General features: G+C 56.0%; 1 protein-coding gene across 2 annotated transcripts; it reads right to left on the reverse strand.

The window, feature by feature from the left end:
• Nucleotides 1–3162: 3162 nt before the first annotated feature.
• On the reverse strand, nt 3163–25526 carry LDLRAP1 (low density lipoprotein receptor adaptor protein 1). Of its 2 annotated transcripts, none has more exons than XM_039232149.1 (9): nt 25368–25526; nt 15976–16118; nt 15031–15143; nt 13135–13249; nt 7654–7726; nt 7218–7304; nt 6497–6627; nt 5037–5068; nt 3163–3514 (listed from the first exon to the last, which is right to left on the reverse strand). In XM_039232149.1, exons 1-9 carry the CDS (start codon nt 25453–25455, stop codon nt 3370–3372), a joined length of 927 nt encoding a protein of 308 aa, XP_039088080.1. In that variant the 5' UTR covers nt 25456–25526; the 3' UTR covers nt 3163–3369. The 2 variants fall into 2 exon arrangements, with proteins under 2 accessions (XP_039088080.1, XP_039088070.1); XM_039232139.1 differs by having other exon boundaries at nt 5037–5071.
• Between the last annotated feature and the right edge of the window lie 602 nt (nt 25527–26128).

A 26128-nucleotide genomic window follows, 5' to 3' on the forward strand; every position in this document is an offset into this window, starting at 1 on the left:
ATTTGAGACATCCGGAGACTAAAGGCATTGGCCAAATTTAAACCGAAAGATGAACTTGTTGGGTGTCTTTTCAGATTATGGGAGGAGAAGAAAGGACAGAATTTCTTAGTCATCAACGATCCACTCAGAATTCAGTGAGTCTGCCTGACTGGCTGACATCACGGGGCCCCGCCTCTGGGTTCCAGGCATTTTAAATACCACTGTTTGGAAGAGACACAGGGATAAATGTTGGACACCCTCAGTGGGAGCCTGAAGAGAGGGGCCTTTCTGTGGCAGACACCATGGAGCTAACAAGAGTCTAGGCCAGTCTAGGCTTCTGGCGTGGCTCTAGGAAGGTCAGGGTGTGGTGGGCTCAAGGGTCACACAAAACTGAGTCCAGCCTATGGTTCTGCCAAGTACTGGGTGCATGATGCCCTTCTCCCCCGCTTTAGTGCCTGCAGCAGTCAGGGGCTAAAATGCACCTGGGCTCAAAGGAGATCAAGTTTGGCACAGCACCAGGCACATCGTAAGAGCTCAGTTAAAGGCAGGTGCCTTTGTTATCAATTTTACTTGGACTTCCTTAAATGTGCTTAGCCCAGGGGCACCTGGGTGGCTCAGCCAGATTCCCACTCTTGATGGCAGCTCAGGTCTTGACTTCAGGGTTGCAAGTTCAAACCCCACATCAGGTCTCGATCAGGTCTTGATCTCTGGATCAGGAGTTGAAGCCCCCATGTTGAACTCCACATTGGGCGTGGAACCTGCTAAAATGTAACTAACTGGTCCAAAAGCCTTTTGCTCTGAGCTGAGCTCTGAGCCATCTCAGAAGCCACAATGACATAATGGTTAACCCCCGAGTCTCACAAAGCCCAGGGAGGTGGGAGGCATGGAGCCTGTGGAACCCCCTTCCCAAACGGGGAAACTGCGGCTCTGGAAAGAAGTGACTGATGCAGTGTCACTGCCTGAGCTAGATCTCGGGTCTCCCAAGTCACTGAAACACTTCCTGCCGTCCTCAGCCCCAGTCCCCAGTCACACCACAGCCCTGCATCTGGAGCCCATGTGGACCCTGTCGGGACTGCCAGCCCCAGCACCGAGCCCCAGGCCCAGTCTGTGTTCAGCAGAGGGTCTATCGAATGAATGGGTGTCACAGACCCATGCAGGAATGAGGTGGGAATGGTGGACACCCTCCCCAAGAAAAGCGCACATGTGGGCACACACGTCATCATATGCCCATTCAACCGACCGGGACGCCCTGACCTTGGTCTCTGAGGCCCTGGATCATGGATGCGGCCTCGCGGGGCTCTCCAGGGATGACCTCACCACACCACCACATCTGCTAGGTGAAAAGGGGCTCCCACCAGGGGTCCACACACCATTCCCCCACACACACCTCGGCCTGTGGTCACTGCCCGTTATAACCACTAAAAGTAGGAACTGCCCAACCACGCTCCCACGTGGCAACTGGCAGCTTCCTGCAAGTGCTCTTTGTATTTCAAAACGAGAACCTTTATTACTTATTCTTTTCCTCGTTAGAACATCTTTAACAGCAACACAACGTAAAGCAGAAGACTCCTCTGCACACACGCGGAGCACAGGGGAGCATACCCGACGGCTTGTCAGCCAGAGACCACCGCGAAGGCCAAGTCTGACTCTCTCTCTCTCTCTCTCTCTCTCACACACACACACACACACACACAGCATGGCCTCTCTTGGGGGCCCCCAGATCCTCCTGCCAGGGACAGCTTGTCAGGCTCAACACGTGCTGCCTCATAACAAATGCAGGGGCCAATACCAAGGAGGCCTGGGGTGGGCGGCAATGAGGAAGGGCTGGGCAGGGAAACGAGTGACCCCATATTCTCATAGACTCTACAAATACCATCCCTCTCCTCGCCCGGGCACTTCCGTCTTTGTGCTGATTCAAGTGCTTGGACAAGCAGGTTCTGAGAAACGGTGTGTTTGTGTCTCCTATGCACCAACTGTGATCAGTGACTTGAGCTCAGCGAGGCCAGGCCTGGGAGGCACCTCTGGGCAGAGAGGACCCTGGAAGCCCCGATGGGAGCCCCGAGGGGTGATGCGCTCGGGAGGGGGCGGGGAGAAGGGAGACTCTGAGGACTGACTGCCGCCAACAGGTCCCAACCCAGGGGTGAGAGTCAGGAGGAGGGGGATGCTTCCAGAGTTTGGTTTTGTTTCACCCTCCGAATTAGCATCAATACTTCCATTTTCATGGAAATCGGCAGCCAGACAACTAGCAGGGCACGGAGGCTCAAGCCAGCTCTGCGTGGAAAGGCACCAGATGGTTTGTTATGAAACACATTTTGGTCAGAAAATAGCTGGAGTTTTTGGTTCCCGGGAGGACAACAAAGCCAGAAAGGAAGGAGGTGCGAGCTAGAAGAGAGGGGGAGAAGGCCACTTCGGCACGGGGGCTGGTTCCACTCTGCGCTCCACCTCTTCCCCGCTGGGGGCCCGCTTCCTCACCTGCAACATGGCGACCAGAAGGCCCTGTCCGAGTCTAGGTGCTGGGCTCCACACACTGTCCCAGGAGGCATGGGGAACCGGGGCTCAGAGACGCCGGGCAGACGGGACAGGAGGGCACACGCTCAATCTGAAGGGGGTAGGGCAGGGGACCCCAACGGGCAGTCACAGAGATGGCCCCCCCTGTTGCAGTCAGACCCTGGGAACTTCTGGACAGCCAGTGACACTGGTTCCGAGCACCCATAGGGACCAACGGCGGGGACTTCACGTCCTCCTTGCAGGAAGGCAGACAGAAAGCTCTGTGCAAAGCAGCACCTTCGAGGACCCCCTGGGGGCCACATCTACATGTGTGGTTTAAAGTGCCAGCTGTGTGTTGTCTTTGGTCAGGGGCTGCCCCTCGGTCTCTCAGAGCCGGTGGGGGGTGGGGGGTGGGGGGGAGGCACGCCTGCTGGGGCCCTGGAACCAGACTCGGGACTCCCCTGAGGCCACGGAGCCTCCCCGTGCTCAAAAGATGACAGCTTTCTATAAGGAATGGGGACGCCTCCAGGGAAATCCGGGGCCTTAGAAAAAGAGGAGGGACAAGAAATGCTTTGGTCACCGTCCTGACACCCACAGCAGAGCCGAGCTTCCTCAGGAGAGGGCAGAAAGCTGGTAAAACACTGCACTTGTGCCTGATGCAAAACTGGCTTCCGAGTTGAACCAGGAGTCAGTGAATAAATATTCAAGGCATCCTTCAGTTCTCAGGGAAAGAGTGTGGCCGAAAAAAAAAGTTTCTCCTTTCCCCCTGCTTGACTGGACGCAGCTCTGATTTGCAGGCCCACAGTGCTGCCACCGGGAAGAGGGTGGCTGGGGGTCCTGGAGCCGGCCCCACCCCGCCACAAGCGGCTTTGGTCTGTTACGTGTCCTGCCAGTCCCGGGCCCTCAGAAGCTGAAGAGGTCATCCTGCTCGGCGCCGGTGTTGTCAGGCTTGTCCCAGTCGACAGGGGACAGGCACTGGGCGTAGTGGATATCCTGCGCTGTCAATCCAGTATCCAGGACCTGAGGGTTCGTCCGAGACTGGGCAAGCCTGGAAGGCAGAGCTGTGTGAGCCAAGGGTCCCCAAAGGGGCCGGCGGGGGCCTGAGCAGCCAGTCCAGGGTCAGAGGGAGGGGGCATGGATGGAAAGAAGCCAGGCCTCGGGGGCCGGAAGAACTCCATGATGTCAGGAGAGGTGGCATCTCTGACCGGAGCCTACCCGTGAGGGCCCAATGGCTCAGAACACTGGGGGGCAGTCACATTCCTGTCATGGAGAGAGAGGCTCCACGACCCCGCCCCAGCTCCACCAGGAAAGGGGGGAGGGGAAGGGCAGCGTTGGCACAGGCAGGGAGGGGCATGTGCGGGCCAGAGACGGCAGGAGACTGCTGGCTAGAGCGGTGTTCAACACAGTGCCCTTCAACATGGAGACGTAAAAAGAAGAGAACTGAAACATCCAAAGAATTGGGGGAGTTAAGGAAATTATGGCCCAGGGCCTTAGAAGAATGTGAGGGGGCAGAGGTGTTTACAAGGAGTTGTTAACAGCCTGGGGAAATGCTCTTGGTATGCCAATGTTAGGTGAAAATCGGTATCCCTGATGGCAAATACCATGAGCTGATCAGTGCAAAAAAAAAAAAAAAATGTGTATGTATAGGATTAGCATGCATTAAGCCCAAAAGTGTGGGCTGTGGGATTATAGGATGGTGTTCTTTCGTGTTTAATGCTCTGCTGATTTTCGAAGTTGTTAATAAAGGGCACATGATACTTAAGGAATCTGGAACAAGCAAATGGAAGATTTTCTTAAAATGAGGGCGCTGTAGTCAGTGAAGTCAGTGAAGCAGGCTGGAGAGTGAAAAGAATGTCTTTGCCTCCATGAAAGTACTGATCACCCACCTCCCACCCCCTGGGCTAGGCCAAGGGGTGTCTGCCAGGCTCTAGCAGGGAGGGGTTGGGAAGGAAGGAGAAGGCTGCAGGGGGCTGCCCAGGGAGTCAGGTCTGCACAGGTCCAGTGCTCAGAACCCTGAGCTGCCCAGACCTCTCTTCAGCCCAGCCTTTCAGGGCCATGTCCCTGAACTGAAGGTAGCCATGGCTACAGCGATGGCCCCTGCGGAGATGGGGAAATGCCACCACCCTCAGACAAGACCCAGATGCCTCCTCGCTGTGCCTGACACCCCTCCTCTATGTATTGCTCCATGGGCTTCATTAAGCATTGCCCCCTCCCTGCCCCTTTCCACAAGTGCAAAACCTCTGGAGGGAACAAAGCCTGCAAAAAGCCAGGTTCTAAAGGCCACACCAGGTGCAGGCAGAGGAAGTCAACCTGAGCTGTAGATCATTCAGTTCAGCCCAGACTGTGGCAGAGAAGCCACTAGGAATAGTTTTTGATTCAATAGCAGGAGCTTTTTAGCAGACGCAGCCAACCCCAGATAGTGAGTTCCCCATCCCTGGAGGTATTCGAGTAGAGATTTTTGCTCTGGAGAAGATCAGAGTTCATGTTCTCAGACAGGCAGAGGACCCCAGAGCAGCAGCCCACAAATGCCAGGCCTCCTTCCCCAGCACAAGGAGCCCAGCTAAAATTACCTTGAAAATGCTTCATCCAGGCCATCATCCAGCTCCTTGGGGAAAACAAAGCAGGAGATATGAACCCTCAGCGGGGGAGCGGCTGCTCACAGCCAGGGTCTGTCCCAGCCCCGGCTAGGCCACGGGGACTCTGGACACAAGCGTAGGGGTCTGGCGGGTACCTGGGGGGAAGAGGCACTGTAGGCCCCTCCCCGCCCGCCTGGCTACTGCCACGTGCATCTCAACCCAGGGACCCAAACCTGGGATGCGGAGCAGGAGAAAGAGCACCTGGGTGGGTATAATTCCCAGCTCTGCCACTGGCCGAGGGACACCTTGGGCAAGCTGCTGCTCCTCTTTGGGACTCAGCTTTTCCTTCCGTAAGATGAGGGGGTTGGACCGGATGAGGTCTATGGCTTTCAAGTTCCGAGAGCAAGAGGGTAGGTAAGACGGTGTTCTTGCTTTCATCCACTTCCAGGAGCAAAGCCAGAATTCAAAGCTCATGAGGGATTAAGTGATGGCAGGTATCCCACAGCCTAGGTGGGAAAACAGCTGGCAAGGGCTCCCTGGTGCCTCCCTGAGCAGAGGGCCGGGTGCCAAGGGCGGTTCCCAAAAGCAGAGAACAGGCTCGTGGTGCCTACAGGTGGCCCCCAGCAGGGAATGGGGTAGAAGTTTTCAAGTCCACCAACACTCCAGATTTTTTTTAAAGAGACATGACAAAGTAACGATCCTGCAATTGATTCTAGACCAGAAAAGGGACATAGGGGGGACACATGGAGGAATGTGACTATGGCCTGTAGATTATATAACAGCATCAGATTGATGGTAATGATTTTGATCACTGTAATGTTGGTTACAGAAGATGCTGACATTTGGAGAATCTGGATGAAGGGTGAATAGGAATGTTTTGTACTGTTTTTACAACTTTTTTGGTAGGTCTGAAATTATTTTCAAAGGAAAAAAAAATTTTAATTTTGATAATAAAAAAAAACCCACCCAGTTTCCTCTGGGAGATTCTGCAGGCAGAGGTCATCATCTTTATTGAGGGGATGAAAAAGCTGAGACACAGAGAGGGCAGGGGGCTTGCCTGGCGTCACAGAGCAAGTCAGGGGCTCACGCCTGACGGCCAGGCCTCGGGCTCCTCCCGGAGATGGCGGGGTAGGGAGGGGCGTCAGGAGCAAACCGTGCCCACGCCAAGAACAAGGGAGCCTTTGGCTGGTCCTGTGGTAGGCCGAGCTATGGATGCTCAGACCAAGAGGCTGGCCATTGTGAGGAGACAGCTGTGAAGGGAGCCAAGCCTGCCGGGGAGGCAGCCCCAAGTTCAAAGCGGACATTGTTTGCCCCCCACCCTGGGCCTGGGCACTGCCGGGCTGGGTCTGGCCCTCCCGGAGGACTGGAGTCATGTGCACCAGAGCTCGGGTCCCGGAGCAGCCTCAGGCCTCAACCAGGATCAGGACCCCTACGGGGTCCCTCTGACCACTCACCCAGACAACGTTGCTATTGTTCAAGGCTTGGGGCCTCGGTGCCTCATCCACATTAGGGGTATTAGCGCTGACCGTGGACAGCGGGGCCTTGGCCGTCTCTTCCAAGTCCAGCAGGTTCCCAGTGGCAACCACTACAAGGAGCCCGGTCAGGTGTGTCAGTGGGAGGGAGCACCTGTTTCCAGGCCCCGTCTCCCAGCCCGGTCCCGGAGACTCCGGGGCTGTCCTGGTCCTGACTCCCTCCTCGGACATGGCCTTCCCAGGCCTGTCAACCGGCCCACCCGGAGCCCCAGCTGGGCACCTCCCGAAACAGCTGGATGGCTGCCCGCAGGGTGAGAACCTCTCCCCAGCTAACATTTCAGGTTGCAAATTTTACATTTACAACAGACTTTAAGTTTTTTTAAGAGATCACATAACAGGATGTTAAATGTATACAGAGAGATGTATGCATATATTTATACAGTTGCACAGCAACATATTTGCAAGAACATGCACCAAAATGAGCAACCTTCCCTTCTAACCATATGTTCTAATTTATCTATAAAGAAGATGTATTATTTATTTAACAATAAAACACACACACACACACACACACACACACACACACACACACACACACGGGTTTGGCCCAGCCCAGGAGGGAATGGGGCTCTTTGGATGAAGGACAGGCCCAGACCCAGGGACATGCAGCTGACTCTGGCCCCACGCCCTGCCCACGACTCACGGCTCTTCAGTGATGGGGTGCTGTCACGGAGGCCCCCGCCCAGGACGTCCCCTCCTTCTTGGCTGGCTTTCTCCCTCTTCTCCTTCTCTGTGGGACCAAGGCACAGTGCGTTGGAGCCCCGGTCCCAGCACTCGCTGGGCAGGGGTGGTCTGCGGCCACTCTCAGGGGGCAGGCAGAGAGGAGAGAAACTCTGTAGACTTAATCCTCACAATCACCCTGGGGGGAGGGAGACAGCTGTTCCCATTTCTTCACAGGGGGAACAGGGACTCAGAGAAGTGAAGGGACCTGTCCAAAGTCACAAACCAGGCAGGTGATGAGGTGGAGAGTCGGGCCTGGACTCCAGGGCCTTCACCACCCACCCCCGACCCCGCTCTACTCTGCCAGCCTTCCCCGGCCCCACCCCCTACCCACCACAGTGTCCCTGATCAAGGCTCACCTTCCTTGGACGCCTGCCAGAACTCGAAGGCAACTTTGAAGGCCTGGGCTACTGTGAGGGTGACAGCCTGGGCCTGAAAAACAGGAAGTGGGGTAGGGGAGGGGCACACGTCAGGCAGGTGACAGCAAGTCAGAAATGCAGGCCTGAGGCTGAGGCTCTGAACTGTCAGACAGGCAAGGGCAGAGTCCTGGCCCCTCCCAGGTCACCAAAGAAGCCCGGGATATAAGGAAGCCACAAGCCCTCCAGGCAGCTGGGGCCCCAGTTCACCACCTGTAGCCCAGCCATGTCCCCCACCTCTCTTCCAGCCCCGACCTTTGCAATGGCTGTTCATCTCCACCTTTTTTCCTCTTCCCTTTGGGCTTCCCTATATTCAATTAACTAGGAGGCTGACTTCCTCCAAGAAGCCCTCCCTAATTACCTGAGGACTTCACACAGTAACTTAGCCCTTGAAATCAGACAACAGAAAAGCCAGGACTGGAAAGGGTGCAGTCACTGCCTCAATGAGCCACAGCCAGAGGCAAAGGCTGGACTCTGGTTAGCCCTAGGCTGGGTTGGGGGACTTAAAACTGGATCCCAAAAAGGGAGGAGGCGGCTTATACATTTCCTGGCGGGAGTAAAAACGTCAACGTGTACCTGTGTCAAGAGACCAAAACCATTCAGTGCTATAACATACCTGTAAGAGGCGGGCCACATCTTGGCCCTTCACCCCTGAAGAACTCCCATCTGCCCCTTCAGAACCAACTCAGATGTCACCAGCTCTCTCAGGTCACCAGCACTGGCACCCCACAGCCCCACCTACCTCTCTCTGGCATCATGCATATGAGTGTCATCAGTTCACATGCCTGTGTCACTCTACCTGGGTGCTCCCTAAAGGCAGAGTCTAAACACCCCTGATCCCCAGAGCAGGCCAAAGCTGTCCAGAGGTGCAATGGGCTGGCTGAACTCCATCTGCCCGAGGGGCAGGCTTCCCGAGGCCTCGCTCAACCAGGACCCACCCCAGCCCACATGCATCTTGGCCTCTTCCTCTCTCTGCTTCCAGTTCAGGGTTAATCACAGCCCAGCTTATGGGAACAGGAGTCCCAGAGCTCGGCCGTAGCCGGAAGCGGCATCTAGCTTCCTTCCGACAGCCTGGGCCTAGGGAAGAAAGCACCAGATTCTTTCAAGTGCACAAGTTCAGGCATAACCAGCCTCAGAGCCCACTCTCTTACTATCTGCCAGACAACTTGATTTAATTGAGAAATGAGTCTGTGGCTACTGCCTTTAAAACTCTCTTTTTTTTTAAATTTAAAAATCCTTAAACAAGCTGACTGATCCATGCCAATTAAACTTCACGAAGTATAAAATCTCATTTGAATGTCTCCGTCATTTACATTTTTGATGGAAGTACGGGCGCTTTATGGCAAAACTTAAATATGGTAATTAAGTATGAAACTCTTCACAGCTGTTTACAATTTAAGCTGTCACGTCGGAATCAAGTTTAATAGACCCAGTTACCATTGAGAATTGCCCATGAACTAAAAATATGGGCTGATTAGCAGCTGGAGTCAAATCACCAGACACCCAAGAAAGGGCTGGTCACCTAAGGTGGCAGAGAGATGGAAACGCGTGATTTTTGCCTCCAGGATATCTGCGGACACAAGCCTGATACTGTTTTTGCATAAATCGACTTGTTCATTTGCATACATCCCGGCCCTTTCGCCCTGAAATTCGGAGCTGTAAGTAAACCAAATATAACCCGGGACACACATGTGTGCAGGCGGCTGCAAGCCCAGGCTGGGCAGGGACTGGGAGCAGGGTGGGTCCTGCTCTCCCGGGCAGTGTCACAGCAAAGAACTTCTCGGGCCTGCCCCCGGGGAGGCCTTCCCACCCTCAGCGCACAGGCTGCGAGCCCACCCCTCCGCAGAACGCATCCGGTCTGTGGCGGGCGTTCTTCTGGCCAGGATTGGGTTCTAACACTCAGTGTTTCGCGTCCCTGTCTCATTTCCAGGAACCAAGCTGTTGGCTCCTTCAAGGGGCCAGGTCTAGCGCAGGATGCCCCAGGATCCCAGATCCTAGCCTGGTACTCACACCAAGTCAGGCCACGTGTCCCTTACGGCTCTGCTGCCCTAGCAGCATAAATCCTGAACTAAAAGGATTACTCGAGGAATGCCAGGGGCCACGTGAGGGAGAGCAGATCTGCCTCCGCCTGCTAGAGTTAGAATTAGGGGGTGTCCCCTTGCTTACTGTCAGTCCTCCTGCACTGCACCCCCAGGACCCCCGCACTGAAGCCCTAACCCCACCTTTGCTTAGAACCCATAGTCAGGCCACAGTGCTGGCCAAGGCCTCCCAGCAGGGTGGATGGAAACAGTTCCTTGCAGAAGAGCTCATCCTGACCGTGGCCAACGGCAGTCACGGGGGGAGACCTGGTGGTGTGCTGCCCAAGCTCAGGTGAACCGGTGGATGATGCAGAGAAGAACCCCTCCTCCCTCCCCCTGAGTGGCCACAGGCTTCTCGCTCATGCAAACGTCCAGGAGAGAAAGGGTGGGGATGTGGAGATGGTGGGCCACTGGCCAAAAGCAACGAGGGCTATTACAGCATTCAAATTCAAAGTTCCCCCAGCAGGCTGACTCTGCTTTGCCACACCCCAGCTCCAGTGACACGGGCGTCCTCACCCACCAATCATACCATTTAATTCTGCACCTGTGTCTGCACGTGCTGATTCCTGTGCTGGGTGCACACAGCCGCTCACCACCCCTACCCCCTTCCTCTTGGCTGCCAAACTCCCACTCATTACTCAGCCCTCAAAGCTTGATTCAAAATATCTCCTTCTCTGGGAAGTCTTATGGACCCCCAGAAAGACTAATAACCTCCACCCTAGAGCCAGGTCCACCAGCCACTGAATCCCGGCTCTTTCCCCCAGCCATCTTGCTGGTATCTCTACGGCCGATTCCCTGGGGCCCCAGTGCCCAACATGGGGCCTAGCCCGGACAGGCAGCAGTGCCATCTGTGGAGTGACAAGTGACACTTGTCAGCAGATGGACTGCAGAACCCGAGGGCCCCATTTCACCTTCTGCCTCCATCTGAGAAATGCCCACCAAGCCCCGAGAATCTTGGCATCTCCAACATGGCCAGGCTCCAGCATGGGCTCAGCTGAGGCCTCAGGCAGGGACATGAGAACACCACCTTTGCATCAGATGGCCTGGAGGGGCGTCCCCAAGGCTCGGAGTGGGGAGGCCAGCTGAGAAAGGGTGGTTACGCCATGATCGACCCGATCAGCCCCTGCCACAGAGGATAATGTGCCAGGACAAGGGAGGAGCCTGGGCCCAGGTGTCCCACAGCGGCCATTCCCTGTGCCGGAACAGGGCGCTGCCATGGGCACGCTGTTTCCCTCAATAACTGACCTCTTGGCCTGGGGCAGGCCTGTCTAAAGTCCTCTGACCCAAGCCCAGGCCTCCCTTGAGCTGCTGGGCCAGCATCTGCTCTCTTTTACCTCCGACCTCCCTCCCCAGAGGAAGCCTCTGCTGCTCGGAGCCCCTACGCGCCAGGGTCCAAACTGCAGCAGTGGACGCGGGCCAGCCGCCCCAGCCCAGCGCCTGCTCTGGCCAGTGGGGAGGAAGAGACAAACAATGGGGACATAACGAGCCTGTATTTTTAAGTCAGTGTGGCCTCATAAGAGACAAAGCCAAGAGTCACTGTTTGTGAGAACAAGGCCGTCATGGGAGAAGCCACTGCAGCTCGGGGACCCGGGGCATCACGAGGCCTTGGGTGAGTGGCTGGCGACGCCAAGTCTGCAGGAAAGAAATGAGGTGCACAGAAGAAAGGGGCCTTTCAGAATAATCCCAGAGGTCACTGAGGCGACCTCTTCATTCTGCTGATGGGCAGACAGCCCGTGGAAGGGCAGGGTCTTACCCACTGTCACACCCAGCACATTGGCTAGGGTCAGAGCCCTAATCTGACCTGCCCCAGAGCGCTCCCTGAACAAGGCCTGTGGTGGGCTGAATCACGGCCCCCAAAGATGTCCCTGTCTAATCCCCGGAGCCTGTGAGTGCTGGCTGGCATCACAACAGGGACTCTACAGGTGTGACTGCGCAAAGGGTGTTGAGACGTAGGCGAGCATCCTGGATTCCCCAGCGGCCCAATTGCAGGGGGCTTGTGAGAGGGAGGGGGTGGTCAGAGCTTGAAACGGCAATGTGGCAACAGAAGTAGGAGGGAGACTGGGAGGTGCTCCGCCGCTGGCTGGCTGGCTGGAGAAGGGGCCCAGAGCCCAGGAATGGTGGCCCCTAGAGACTAAGAAAGGCAAGAAGTGTGTTCCTCCCTGGAGCCTCCAAAAGGAACACAGCCCCGCTGAGCCACCTGAGACTTCCAACCTCCAGGACCGTAGCAGTGGGTTGTTTTCAACCACTATAGTTGTGACTTCTTACAGCAGCTATCAGAAACTAACACAAGACCTCAAGCAGGCCCTGATGCGTAGCAGGAGGCCTAGGGGGCCGGGGGGGAGACACTCCAAGACAGTGATGTCCTTGACACGTCCTTGATGAGAGGGGTAGGGGAGAAAATCCTGTCTCCTTGGCTCCAAGGACCACAGGGCACGGGGACTGGGGCTCTGGGCTCCATATACAGAGGTCAACAGAGGCCAACACTAAATAAGTAAATGTCAGGAACCTCGTCACAGAGCAGATGCTCAGGCCTCAGGGGTCTTCGAAACGAAAGCCTCAATACTAAAGGCGGACACGCTCTGGCTGCTTGTCCCAACATTCGAGACAAATGCCCAGAGACCACGGAGGTTCCCACTCATCTCAGCCAGACCTCGCCAAGGAGTGGCCTGGAAAACGGGGCAAGGAGCCCGTGGCTCCTCACAGTCATGCCCAGGTGGGGGCGGGGGGAACATGGGTTTAAACCCTCGCTCTGCCCAGCCCGCTGTGTCACCATCAGCAACAGCTGACCTCTGTGAGTCTGCTTCCTCATTAAAGATAAAAACGATGAAGACAGTAACAGCTGCCCCCTCACAGAGGGTTAAACAAGAGGATCCTTTAAGGCCAACCACCGTGGGCGACACACAGTTGGTGCAGAAAATGGCTGTTTCCCTCCCCACTCCGGCTACAGCAAGCCAGGTCCTGCTGCCATCCCCCTGACCCTGTGATCACCAGTCCCCAGGGACTAGGTCCTACAAGGCCCTGTACCCCCAGACCACGCTACACACCATCCCCACCCCAACCTTAAATCCAATCACTCATGTTACAGAGAGGAAGGTGCCAGGGCACTCACTGGGGACACGGGCCCGTCGCTGCCCACCGGCCAGGCTGACCACCCAGGGCAGCCACCCACTGGCTGCGGCCTTACTCAGTGCTCTCGGCATCCTCTTGGGGGTCCTGGGGGGGTTTCCTACTTCCTATTAAGTGATGCCGTCTTTGGGTCCTGCCCCCGCTACCAAACAGGGCCCCCGAGGGCAGGGCTGCCAAGGCAAAGCCAAAGCCTGCCTAGGCCCAGCCTCTCCCCACTGACCATTTTCCGTTTGGTGCAGAGGAAGGCATGGCACTCGAGATTCTCGTTGTGCTGGCTCTGCGCGATGTAGGCAAACACTTTGTCGTGCATCTTGTCTGCTGTGCAGTAGGAGATCCTGAAAGGCAAGTGGGGAGTGTCCCCAAACCCCAGCATGGGGCCTGACCACACCTGGGATGCCCGTAAGGCATCTCCCTCGGGGTCCCCCGGAGCCTGCTATCCCATCCCCAGAGGGCAAGACTCTGAAGACATTGCCTTGGCATTCCGGGCCATGGCAGGGTGGGGTTGGCAGGACGGAGTGGAAGGAAAGACTGAGGGCACCTCCCTCTGCCCCTATGGAGCAACACCTCAAAACGGCAATTGCTAAGCCCTTCTTGCACCCCAGGCCAAGTTCCAGATACCGCTTCATTTAATTCTCAGAGCTGCCCGAGATGGGCTCCATTATCATCTCCACTTTTCAGATGAGAAAACCGCTAACGGTCTCAGACCACCAAGCTAAGTGGCAGAGCTGAGACCTGTGTTCACCTGCAGATTCCAGGGGCCATAACCACTGCTGTGCTGCCCTTCAGGGCCTGTGCTGACCAGACGGAAGGGGAAGCAGGACACCGCCTCGCCCACCGATGCCCTGCACCAGGCCTCCCCTCTCCGCCCTCTAGTCACACCCCTGCCCAGAGGTCGGCCCAGGGGATCCAGGAGGAGCACACAGCAGCTCCCTCCTCTTAGAAAACCTGCCCACCCTCCTCACAGCCACTCCCACCCCCAGCCTGCTGCCTCCCTGATGGCTGCTCATCCTGGGAATCTCCATCTGAAGGAACCGGCAGCCCAGAGATGGGACAGGAGCTCAGCACAGCTTCAGTCACAGCCCTGGACACAGGGATCAGCACCATTAAGACCCCCAGGCCAGCAGCTCCCTCTTCTCTATCTCAGAGGATCAAGCTTCCTGCCACCTCTCCTGGGAGGCCTTCCCAGGTTTCCTCAGGCAGGCCCCTTCTTCTCTGCCCTCTTGGGAAATAAATACTCTAATCTCCTATTTCTTCCCCTCCTTTCCCTCCTTGAAAGCAGGGACTGAGGCCTCCCCTGGTTAAAGGAGGCAGGCAGAGTCAGAGAGGTGAGAGGAAGACACTGGCCAGAAACTCTAAAACCACACCCTCCAACACCATCCCCTCCCCCAACAACCACCCCCAGTACTGCTTATGTTCCAGCGGGTAAAGCCACCTGCTTGGAGACAAAGCAAGAGGGCGGAAGAGTGCCTGGCAGCTGGGTGCCTGCTGGACAGAACTCTAGCCTCGGTGTCCTGTTCCCAGCTCAGCGACTACATCACCGTGGGCCTCAGTGTCTCCATCTATAAAATGGACTGTCCCTTACAGCACTGAGATCCAACAACTGATCAGCCAAGAGGGGGAGTGGGAAGAGTCTGAGGTTCCAAGGTCTAGGCTCTGCCTCCTTGAGAACAGCCACCCTCCCCACCCCTGCCTCCATACCATTTACTTTCTGGCCTCAGACTCTGCCTTGAGGCCTCCCTGAATGCCTGGCCATATGTCCAGAGCTGAGCTGCTAATTCACAGCAGAAGGAAAAGGCTATGACTCTGCAGTGCTCTGCTCCAAGCCTGACTCAGCAGCATGCTTGGGAGGGGGTCCTAGCCCTGACTAGACCTCAGCTGCCTGCTGCAACGACTCATGACAGCAGCAACTGCCTTTAACCAAGCACCCACGGTGAGCCGGGGGCTGTGCACTCAGCACTTCCTAACAGCACCGTGAGGCGGGATCTGGTTCCTCCCCCACAAACACACAAGGAAACAGGCTTCCAAGACAGGAAGTGCTGGCACCTGGATTCAGAAAGGGCACCCCAGCCCCTCCCCCCCCAAGTGGCAGAGTGAATGTGGGCAATGCTGAGCATACCTGTAAATGGACACATTCTCAATCAGCTGGTTGGTGATGTTGTCAGTCAGGATAATCCCCCGTGGTGACACCTTAAGAGTCACTTTCTGTAGCTTCTTCCCGCTGGCCTTGGCCTTGGGATAGACGTGAGTCAGAGCAGCCTGCCTGCCTCACTTGGGACCTACTCTCATGGGCTACACCTGCCTGGTCTAAGTCCCAGACTTGAGGCCCATGTGAGGTCTCAGCTTAGAGACGCAGACAAACCAGGGAAGACATTAGTCAGGAATGCCCTCTTCTAATAAACACAGGGACAACTGCTGCTCATGGAGGACCCGCTGTCTGCCAGCCACTGGACCTTGAGTCATCTTATAGGCGACAGAGCTTCTTCCGAGGAGGAAATGGACTCAGAGAGGTTAAGGGACCTGCCCAAGGACACACAGCTAGGAGGGACTTCAGACTCTGAGCGCTGAGTGGGCTATCACAACCCAGCAGTGCCACACCTGGGGACCCTCCACTCCACCCACTGTACCTGTGAGGGTCTGAGCTGAGGGGTCTGAGACCACCAAGGGAGGTGCATTTACAGGGCCATGCTTACTCAAGATGGGGAGCAGGGGAGCGGGGAGATCCAGTCTCTGGTGGGTTACCCTCTCCCTCGGGCCACAGGGCAAATGGTTGGGTGAAGGCAACCTCCCCCTTACTCCCTGGCACTAAGTCACTAACCCTTAGGCAGGGGACCGGGACTGGGGGAGGGGAGACTAGGAGAGGCCATGGCCACAACAACAGAACAGGAGGACACTGACCCTGACCCCACAAGCCTCTCTGCCAGAGTCCCTAGGCCGGATGCAAGGGGACTCAGGGCAAGAACAGCTCAGATGCATCGGATCAAGGAAATAAGCAGGGGAGGAGTGGCACCCCAGGAGAAGCTGGCCCGGGGCTCACAGCTCCCCCACCCTGAGCAGGGCTCACCGTGGCCACGATCCTCTTGACAGCAGCAGCTGACAACTCCTCGCCCTTGGGCTGCTCCACCAGCGTCATGCCCAGGTACTTGAGGCTGAAGAGCATCCCCTCGAGCAGTGTCTCCCGAGTGTCCGTCCAGTTCTCCGGCAGCTCTGGGCAGGAGGGGGACAGCACAGCCTCAGACCTTATCCTCCTGGCCCGCATTTCCTAGGAAGTCCCAGCCAGGGGCACTGGGGTCGCCCACCTATCATTATAGGTTTTTACCCTTAATATAGGAATAATATATTATAATAATATATAATAATAACATACCTTTATTATAGTTTTTACCTACAATAAAGGAATAACCCACCAAGCGCCATGGCAAGAAGTCTTACATAAAATATTCTCATTACTCCTTAGGACAATCTACGAGGTAGTCCCTCTTATCATACCCACTGACAAAGACGCTGAGGCCCAGGGAGGTAAAATCACTCATCCAAGTCCACAGAGCCAGCAAGTACAAGAGCCCAAATCAGAGCCCATCAAGTTCCAACTCTTAACTTTAACACCAACTTGCTGAGAGCAAACTGTGCTATTTTCTTACTGAATCTTCCATACAATCCTGTGAGATGGATTTTATCTTCACTCTACAGATTAGGAAACTGAGGCTCAGAGAGGCAAAGTCATCAGACAAAGTCTACACACAGCGAGTAAAGGGCTGGAGTCAGAAAAGAATTCAAACCGAGTGGTTCCACGGCCCCAGCCTGCTCTGCATAGCCACAGAGAGGAGGAGAGGCGCAGGGTGGGGGTGGGGGGCAGTGATTGCTCAAATGACATTGTATGAAGGCTGCCTGAATCAGTAAACCCAGGTTCAAGTCCAGAGCAGGGGACACAGGAAGGGTCCTCTGAAATGTATCCACAACTGAGGCCAGGAAGGTTGGAAAAGGCGGGGATGAGCCCAGCTCATGGGGTAGGGGAACAGACCCGGGTAGGGGAGAGAACTGGAAAGCCCCCATCTCACCCCACTCACGTGAGAGAGGACCCTGAGCAGGCAGAGGAACGAGAGGGGAAGCCTGGTCTTCGTGAATGGTTAGAACCATCCCCAGGGCTCCTCCTTAGGGGCTGAGGCCCACAGACTACTCGGCAGGGAAGCAATGAGGACAGAAAAGGAAGGAAGGTTTCTAGGAATCCTTCCAAGCCCAATCAGGACGAATAAACACCCCACGATCCTGCCAGTCAGCAGCCTGATACTGCAATGGAGGAGGTATTATGATTTTACCCATTTCACAGATGAGAAAACTGTGAGCTCTTCAGCTCACACACAATTCTAGACAGGATGGGATCCGGACAGGAATCGGTTTCCAGAGGCCACCACAGAGATGGCCAGGGCCAGTTCCCCTGGACTGCTTTTTGGGAGGGCAGCTGGGACAATCCTGTTCTTCCAGGGGCCCTCCCTGCTCTCTTCCAGGGGCCTTCAGGGGCTCTGAAGGAAGAGCCACAGGCAGAGAGCACAGGACTGGGCATCGCTGGCACCAGAGCAGATGAGGCTCAGGTAGGGCAGTGGGCCCACCTACAAGGCACAGCCTGGCTCTAGGGTTCTTGTGCTATTGGGCCTCGCCCCTTACAACAAGTGTCCTGGAGTTCTAGTCCTCTGGGGGCTCTGCCTCCTTCTCCGCCAGCCAGAAGGAGCCTTGTACACCCACGTCTCTCTGGGTTTGACTTGAACAAGCCGCTGTCTCTTTCAGAGACTGGTTCCTTATCTGGAAAAGAATCCATGTGTGTTGGGGGAGGGTGTGTCTTAGAACTTACAGGTACACCTGGTCCCCCTATTTGAGACCCAGGTGAGCAGGGACTTGTTGAGAGCCTGGTATCCAGAGCCTGACATGCAGCGGAGCGTATCTGCTGAGCGAAGAAATGACCTGGACAGTTCAGGCCTGCAGTGCCTCCACCCCATCGTGAGCTCTGGCACCTGGCCCACTGCCCTCCGGCCCGTGCCCGTGGGCCACCACCCCAACATGAGGCCCAGTCCCTGCTGAGAAGACCCCAAAGTGACCTTATCCTCTGCTGTATCCATCGCGAGCCTATTTCATTTGATCCTCCAAAAAGGAGTCAGAAAATCCCTGAGGTGTCCCGGTCCCATGATGGGGATCCCGAAGCAACTCAGACTCGAGCCTTGTTCTCAGAGAAACCAAGAATACCACCCCCTCAGAACAGAACTATCAAGTAACAAAGATAACAGTAATCACAAAGCAGCTCTTACTGCTACTTCCAGCATTCACAGCTACCTTGCAAGCAGGCTTTCTACCACTCCCGGCTCACAGAGGAAAGGGAGGCTCAAAGAGTTATCGATCACATCGCCTGGTTCTCTCTCTGACTCTCAAGCCCAAGCTCCTGACCATTAGCTGACATTATCTCCCATGAGGCAAATTACCTTGATTTTAGCAAAACTTGAGGAAGAAGTTCCTGGAGCCAGAGAAATTTCCTCCCACAATTCCTAATTCCTTAGGCTTCCCCTCTGTAAGGTACTAAGACCAGCACTTTCAACCCAGCAGACATCTAAGCAAGAATGGAGAACTACATGCTGTCCAGTGTCCTTGGCAGACATCACCAATCAACTGCAGCTCTATTCCCTCTGATTTAAAGGCTTTGGGCTGTTTCTCAATACAAGGCTCCAGGCAGGCAACACTAATCGAATCAGGGGTGGCCTTGTTCCTCTCACTATCCATCCCTGCTCTACAGCAAACATCCTTGCTCCCCCCATTTTCATGTCCCCACTCTCCCATTTCCTCAGGCTCAGCCTTTCCTGGCCCCTCTCCAAAGCCACTTCCGCTCCTTCCATTCCAAAGGGCCAAAGCTTGCCAAGGTCACAGATGACCGCTTTGCTGTCAAAACATTCCCCAGTCCTCCCTGACCTCTGAAATGTTTGGCATGTTCTGCATTCTTCCTTCCCTGGCCTGACCCTTCCCCTATTCTGTGGCCTCCTGCATGACGAGGGTCCTGGTGGACTGGCTGCCACTCATCACCGTTGGCGACTCTTTGCCAGAACTCCTCACATGACAGATGATGAAACTGAGGCCCAGAGAGGGATGGGACTTGTGCAAGATCACACAGCAAGTCAGAGCTTCCCCCTCTGCCCCTGGCTCCCAATCCACTAGAGGCAATTCTCACAATGACTACTGGGGGGGTCACGAGTTTTCCAGTTTCCCCTCCCATAATATCCCTGCGTGCACAGACAGGCACATGCACACACAACACGGAACTCACACCTGGAAGCTCCAACCTCGTAGAACTTCTTCCTCCTGACGTAACACTTACTTTCCCACTTCTATGCCTTTGCTCAAGTAGTTCCTTCTATCAGAAATGCCTTTCCCTTGGTTTAATTGAAACCCCTTGTATCCAGCCTCATTCAGGAAGCCTTCTTTAAGGCAAGATTGCCTAGCCATTAGGAGCAAAGGCCTAAACCCTAGAATCCCAATTCTGACCTTGAGTGATCTTGAGCGAATTACCTTCCCTGAGCCTCAGTTCTCTCATCTATACAATGGGGGAAACAACAGTCCCCAGCTCACAGGGCTGCTGTTTCGACCCTCTGATGAGATAATAAAATGCAATGTGCTTAGCAGAGGGCCTGCCCGCCGTCTGTCTCCTGATGGGGCCTCATCCCTCCTGTCTGTGGGTTGCCTGTGCCTCTCGTGAGTGTGGATTTCCTTCTCTTCCTCCTATAGCCACATCACCGATAGCCAGCAGCTGTCTCCCACGTGCCTTCCTCTTGAAAGACTTCCATTCATGTCTGTCTCCCCCAGGAACTGGAGAAGGTGCCTTCCTGTCTAATGGTGCTCGCTCTGCTTCGCCCTTTCCCCTTTCCCATTACCCTGCTGTTTCAGGCCCAGCAAGATCCTCCTACCCATCTAGCGAGGGAACCCTGCCTCTACTCCTGTACCTTTTTTTTTTTTTAGAGAGACAGAGCGCAAGTGGGGGAGGGGCAGAGAGAGAGGGAGACAACAGCATTGGAAGCAGGCTCCAGGCTCTGAGCTGTCTGCATAGAGCCCGAGGCGGGGCTCGAACTCATGAACCATGAGATCATGACCTGAGCTGAAGTCAGACATTCAACAGACTGAGCCACCCAGGCGCCCCCTAGGCTACTGTACTTTTAGGTATGACTCACCTTTTCAATAAAGTGTAAGGTCTCCCACGCCCTCCCTGAAGAAAGCAACACCTAAGAGCACACTTGATAAGACACAAAGTTCACGTCTGCTCACCATCCACATACCGGAGGCCACGCGCTCCTTCCTAGGAAGAGCCTGGGACTTCAGGAAGAACTCCCAGAGGCCCCTAGGCAAATACAGGCCTGAGTCCACAGCCCTGTTCCGGTCCTGGTTATTTTTGGCCCGGTGGTGGGTAATGACTGTGCTATTTTAACTTAGCAATTTTACAGATGACCTGCTGTCAGACTTAGCTGGGGACGGCCCATATGCCCAGTTCAACTTGCAGCTGCAAATGTGTGCTCCTTCCTCATTAAGGTCCCCTGCCCAGGACTCAGAACCGGACAAGGGGACCCTCTGCTCCTTTTGCTGCCCAGGAGACCCAGCCTGGCTGGTGTCTGGACCATCAGAGCTACGGCCAAACCCATGGGCCACGGGGAAACTTCTCAGAGCCCTGGCCCCAGCCTCCTCCAGCTTGGTAGGGAGATGGCCTCAGAAGCCACAGAGACATCTCAGAAGGGGACTCAAGCTCTGCCACGACCTAGAATGTGGTTGCTTCTCGAGACCATAGCCTTCTTGTCTGACAAATGGGTTCAGTCCCTCAAGAGCATCATCAGAAATAGGTTCAGCATGTAAAAAGTGCCCGGCAAATCTCAGATGGTGTTAAGATTACCAAAAGAAAATTATTAAATGATATTAGCATAAGCGCTCATTTCCTAGGTACCTCCTTAGTCTGTAAGAGAAAAACATGCCGTCAAGGTTAAAACCACAGGGTCTGGAGATGGGCTGTGGAGTTCAGTCACTCCACCTCCCCGGTCCTCAGTTTCCTCATTTAAAAACTGGGACACGAAGCATGTCCACCTCATGGGGTTGTTGTGAGGCTGAAATGAGTTCACATGCGAGGTGGGTTTCGAATCATGCCTGAGCACACTGAGGGCCGCAGAAGTATGCACGGTCATTAACATAGGTCAAGTGCAAAGAGCCTGAATGTGCACATAGCCATCTGCAGGGCTGTATGAGGAGAGGCAGGGGTATACTAGGACTCCCACAGCTCAGAGGAGTAGGGCCATGACTCACACTTGACAGAGCTGGTCTTTGCCTCCCACAGCCGGCTCAGTGCCATCCACCCACTCCTGCAGCCCACCAAGCCTCCTCCCATGCCAGGCAGGGGTCAGGAGTTAGGACCGCCTAGAGGGGCGGGCGTCCTGTCCTGCACGGCTGCCTGGACAGAGTGCCCCTCCGTGGGCAAGGGCGGTCCCCACGCCTTCAAGGCACACATCCCTCCCTCAGCCACCAGACCCATGAGAAGCAGGGCCCCAGCCTCCAGTTACATGTCCCCCACACCTGCTGTTCCCTTGGGCTGGAATGCTGTTCCCAGACTCCTCCCTCCCGTATTCTCATACAGGCTCCAAGTCACCATCTTGGAGAGGCCTTCCCTGACTGTCTGGGCTGACCCCATCAGGGCCCCACCTTCACCCCCACACTGGCTGCCGTTTCCACATGGGCCACCTGAGATGCCACCTCTCTGCCCGCAGCACCCTCTGGCTACCAGAGATGCCAATGCCCATGCGGACTGGGGCATTAAGGGTTTCCATCCTCAGTACCGTGTACCCCCAGCTGCCAGGAACTGCCCCGCAGAGTAAGTGAAGGGCCTCCCAGAGCTCTCCACAGCAAGGCCCTCCAGTCACCCGCGCTGCTCTCCTGTTCGCTTTTCGGACTCTCTCCTCTTCTCACTTCTAAAAATCTTTCCCGAGATCTCTTCCCAAACAGATGGCTTGCACTCAGATCCTTCTGCTTTCCAGAAGAAGCCACAGTGTGATACTACTCTACGGAAGCTGTCCCCATTTCCTCAGTCCGCTCTCTCTCTCTTAACAGCGCCATCACTACTTATGACCCCACCTTACATTTGCACCCTGGTCATTCTGTCTGCCTCCTCTAACCAACAGCAGCACAAGGGGCAGACAGGCTGGCTTCTCACCAGACTCCCAGCACCTGTCAGTGCAGGACACGCAGTCTGTGACCAATAAGTGTTACGACTAAGGGGTTTATATATCATCTCCTTTATTGTAAATATTATAAGTAAGTACAGACAGATCTTCTGTCCCCCACATACTACCAGAAACTAGCTTTCCTGGAACCTGTACCTAGTATTTCTTCTCCTGTTCTGAGTTCTCGGACAGCCTGGCACAACCCATGAAGAAGTCTGCGGGTCAGAGGATCTCTCTTGGAAAGAAGGATACTGTGTGGCCTGAATAAGCCATCTTTCCAGAAGGCTGGAAGAAAGGAAAATCCCTGTCCAGGGACAGAGATAAAATATTCAAGACTCCTGAAGAGATGGGGGAAAGGCCATGTGTGGGAGGAGAGTTCTCTTTCAAACTAAGGCCGAGCCGGGAGACGGGGCCATGAGGAGGCCAAGCTGGGGCTCTAGCTTGCTCAAGCAAGCTGTCTCCCTTCTTTGGGCTTCAGTTTCTCCACAAACAAAACAATGATCGTGCTAAGCCCAGCTGAGGGTCCTGAGGGGCAAGGAGCAAGTCACAGTTGACAGCAGGTGTCAGGTCCATCCTTAACTCCACTGACTTTAGTTTTGCCCCAAAAGTCAACCACAGGGCTTGGGCCTTGAGGGATGGGCCGGAGGCCTGGCTGGAACACCACCCGAGGCCAGGCTACCCCAGCACCTCCACCCCAGACGCACCCCACGGCTTCCCTCTCTACCTTGTGGCCACCACTGTTCTCAGCAACTGTCAGCCCAACCTGGGGTGGGGCCTGCCCCAGGAGGCACAGCCATAAGACCCCTGAGCTGGGGAGTTTGGAGGGCTGCCTCTAGGAAGCTCTGTTGGAGCCTGAGGCTCAGCTCTTTTATCTCTGATGGGGGGGGGCGGGGGGCGAGGGGTGTCTGATAAGAATCTCTGCTCTATCACACCTCACAGGAGCAAATGAAATAACGGAAGCAGAAACACTGTGTAGAACATAAAGTGGCAAAAGCAGGTGTTATTTTATTGAATTCCTTTGCCAACTCCAGGCAAGCACAATTTCATTTAACACACACACTCCAGCCGGGTACTAACGTCATTGACAATTTACAGATAAGGAAATTGACGCTTAATAACGGAGGACAGGTGAAGATTCCACCCAGATCATTCTGGGTCCAGAAGGCTCAGAACAGCACTCTGGGGGGTCTGCAGGGGACCCGAGTTCTCCTCTCCTTTCCTCTGCAGGTGTAGATGGGCTCTGAGCCCCTAAAACTTGTTCCACCACAGCAACCGTCCTGTTGAAGGTCCACATGACAAGAAGGGAGAAGTGTGGGACCCAAGGAAACCACCAATCAGGTGCCGGGAGAAAGCATTATCAATGAACTTGATCTCAACACCCCTGTCAGGTTAGAATTTTCATTCCCATTTTGCAGGTAAGGAAACAGAGTCAGAAAGGAAAATGGGGGCGCCTGGATGGCTTAGTCGGTTAACCGTCCGACTTTCGCTTAGGTCATGATCTCGCGGTTCGTGGGTTCGAGCCCCGCATCGGGCTCTGTGCTGACTGCCAGCTCAGAGCCTGGAGCCTGGAGCCTGTTTCAGTCTGTGACTCCCTCTCTCTCTGACCCTCCCCTGCTCACACTGTCTCTCTCTCTCCTAGAAATAAATAAAACATTAAAAAAAATTTTTTTTAAATAAGAAAAAAAAAAAAAAAAGAAAGGAAAAGGACTTGTCCAAGGTCAGAGCAGCAGGAAAAACTCTCTTCCACTGTCCAAGGTGGCTACCTCTCCCCCTTCCCCAGAACCAAAGAGGCCTCGAAGCTTTCTTCCCTTCCCCGGCACCCCATCCCTCTCCCCCATCCCTGGAGAAAACTGCAGGGTCCCCCCCCCCCCACAGAAACAAACCATTATTCTCAGAAGCCCTAGTCAAATCCCATAAGTATTTAAAGGGGCTGTTTGGGGGGCCAATAAGTGTAGGAGAGGGTGCACCCCTGGCCTGGCCCAGACCAGCCCTAATGGGTCTCTGACCCCACCCCTACCAGCAGGCAGCAGCCCATGTTCTCAAGGCCAGTCTCCGTTTAGGGGGGTGGCCACAGCTGGAACAGCAGAGTAGGGGCAAGAGGGAGGGGCAGGGCGGGCTCTCCAGGCCCAGACACGCTGGCACTCGTGGTTCAGGGAACTCGGGCTCCCCTGGCGGAGCCCTGGAAAGAAAAGGAAGGGGGGTGGGGTGCAGCGGTACTGTCAGCGGTTTCTAGGTGGGGGAGGAGACGCCCAGGTGTTGGACAGGAGGGTGGGAGGGTTACAGAAGCCCCGCTTTGGCTCCACATCTACCAGGAAGACCTGGGTGACCCCAGGCAATGCACTCCCTTTCTTCTGGAGAAAAAAAGGACTCCGGCTGGGTTTCTCAGGCCTCAAGGGAAGGTGCCAGGTGACGGGTTCCCTGAGAGTAATTCGAGACGGGGAGCGGAGGGGGGACGGCCTCCCAGCTTCCCAGGCGCCCCCGAGAGAGGGTGGCGGCGAGCCTGCCATTCGCCTGGGCGCCGCGGGACTTCGGAGGCCCGAGAGGGAAAGTGCAAGAGAAAACAGGTTTCAAAATTGGCCAGAACGCCAGCCTCGCCACCTAGACGTAGGAAGAGCAGGCGACGCAAGGGTCGGGATGGCTCGGTGTGTGATACCTCCAGAGACCCCGGGCTGAGCCTCGCCCCCAACCTCAAGCAGGTACCTGCGAACTCCGCTCACACCCGAGTCGGTTTCTGGGCGTCTAAAGACGACCTCAAGGGCTGCACTGGGGGGAGGGGGCACGGGGGCGCCCGCCCGCCGCGCACCCAGAGGCTGGGGCGCAGGGTGCGGGCATCTCCTCCAAGCCCCGGTGCCCACTTCTCCTGCCCCAGGCACCGACGCTGAGCTCCCGTCTCGCCTCAGCTGCCCCGAGCGGCGAGGTGGCCAGGTGCCGGAGGTCGCGCAGGTCTCTTCGCCTCACCTGCGGCCCCTCCGACTGCCGCTTGCACCTGGGGACCCCGAGCTCCGCTCTCTCCCCTCGGCTTCCGCCCCTCCTCCCCAGCCGCACAGAGCGGAACGACAGTGGGAGCATAACGTGACCCCGGGCGACCCCCCCAACCCCGGCAGGGCCGCGGGCCACCCGGCAGACGGCGCCTCTGTCCCCGGCGCCCGCGGGAGGCCGGTCCGCGGGGCCCGAGCCCCCCCACCCCCAGCCCCGACCTCCCGCCCGACCCGGCGGACGCGCACACACTCACTCCGATGCCGGCCGCCGCCCCCCCAGCTCTGCTTGGCTAGGCTGGGGCTCCGGATCAGTGCCCGCCCCGCGGACTTGAGCGCGTCCATGGCCGCCCCGGCCGCCGCCGCCAAAACTCCGTCAGGGAAAACTTTCCGCCGGGGCCGCGCGGTGCGCGGGCTTCGCGCTCCTCCCCCCGCGGCGCGAGGTCCGCGCAGACGTCCAACGGGGCGGGGCGATGGCGGCTGGGCCCCGCCCCGGGCCCCGCCCCCGACGGCGTGCCTCGCCTCGCCTGGGCCAGTCTCCTGCTCTGGCTCCCTAACCCTAACCTGAGGCTGTCCTGATGAAGGGCGCCTTTGAGGTAGGGAGCCTAAAGCCCAAGACGCCCCCTCTTTTCCTCCCTCTCCCAATCCCCTTATTCCTAGGATTTCTAGGCAATCCAGCTGAAAGGCAGTTGGGAGCCATTTTACAGATGGGTAGACTTAAGGTGGGAAAGAAGTCTTGTCCAAAGTTCAGGAGAGTTGGGGTATTAGAACTTTGCTGGGAACCAGGCAGGACTATAAAAGTTTGCCTTAGTAAGAACAGTGCGGATTTTAGTCCTCCAACAGCACCCAGGTTGCTCTCTGGGACCACCTGGGCATCTAGGCTGTCCCACCCCACCCCCCTCCCCATGTCATGATATGACCTGGGTGTTATGCTCTGACACTGACTTGCTGTGTTACCTTAGGCAATTCCTTCCCCCCCTCATGTCTTAATCTTTATCTGTCAAAGGAAGGAAATGGA

The sequence above is a fragment of the Hyaena hyaena genome, unplaced genomic scaffold (genome assembly GCF_003009895.1).
Source record: "Hyaena hyaena isolate Hyena2069 unplaced genomic scaffold, ASM300989v1 scaffold_3, whole genome shotgun sequence".
Taxonomy (NCBI): domain Eukaryota; kingdom Metazoa; phylum Chordata; class Mammalia; order Carnivora; family Hyaenidae; genus Hyaena; species Hyaena hyaena.

Coding starts and splice junctions, on each gene's coding strand:
- LDLRAP1 (XM_039232139.1), bottom strand. CDS start 25,455: ATGGACGCGCTCAAGTCCGCGGGGCGGGCACTGATCCGGAGCCCCAGC. Junction 15,144..15,975: donor TCAAGAGGATCGTGGCCACG/GTGAGCCCTGCT, acceptor GTCTATCCCAAG/GCCAAGGCCAGCGGGAAGAA. Junction 7,305..7,653: donor CTGGCAGGCGTCCAAGGAAG/GTGAGCCTTGAT, acceptor TTGGTCCCACAG/AGAAGGAGAAGAGGGAGAAA.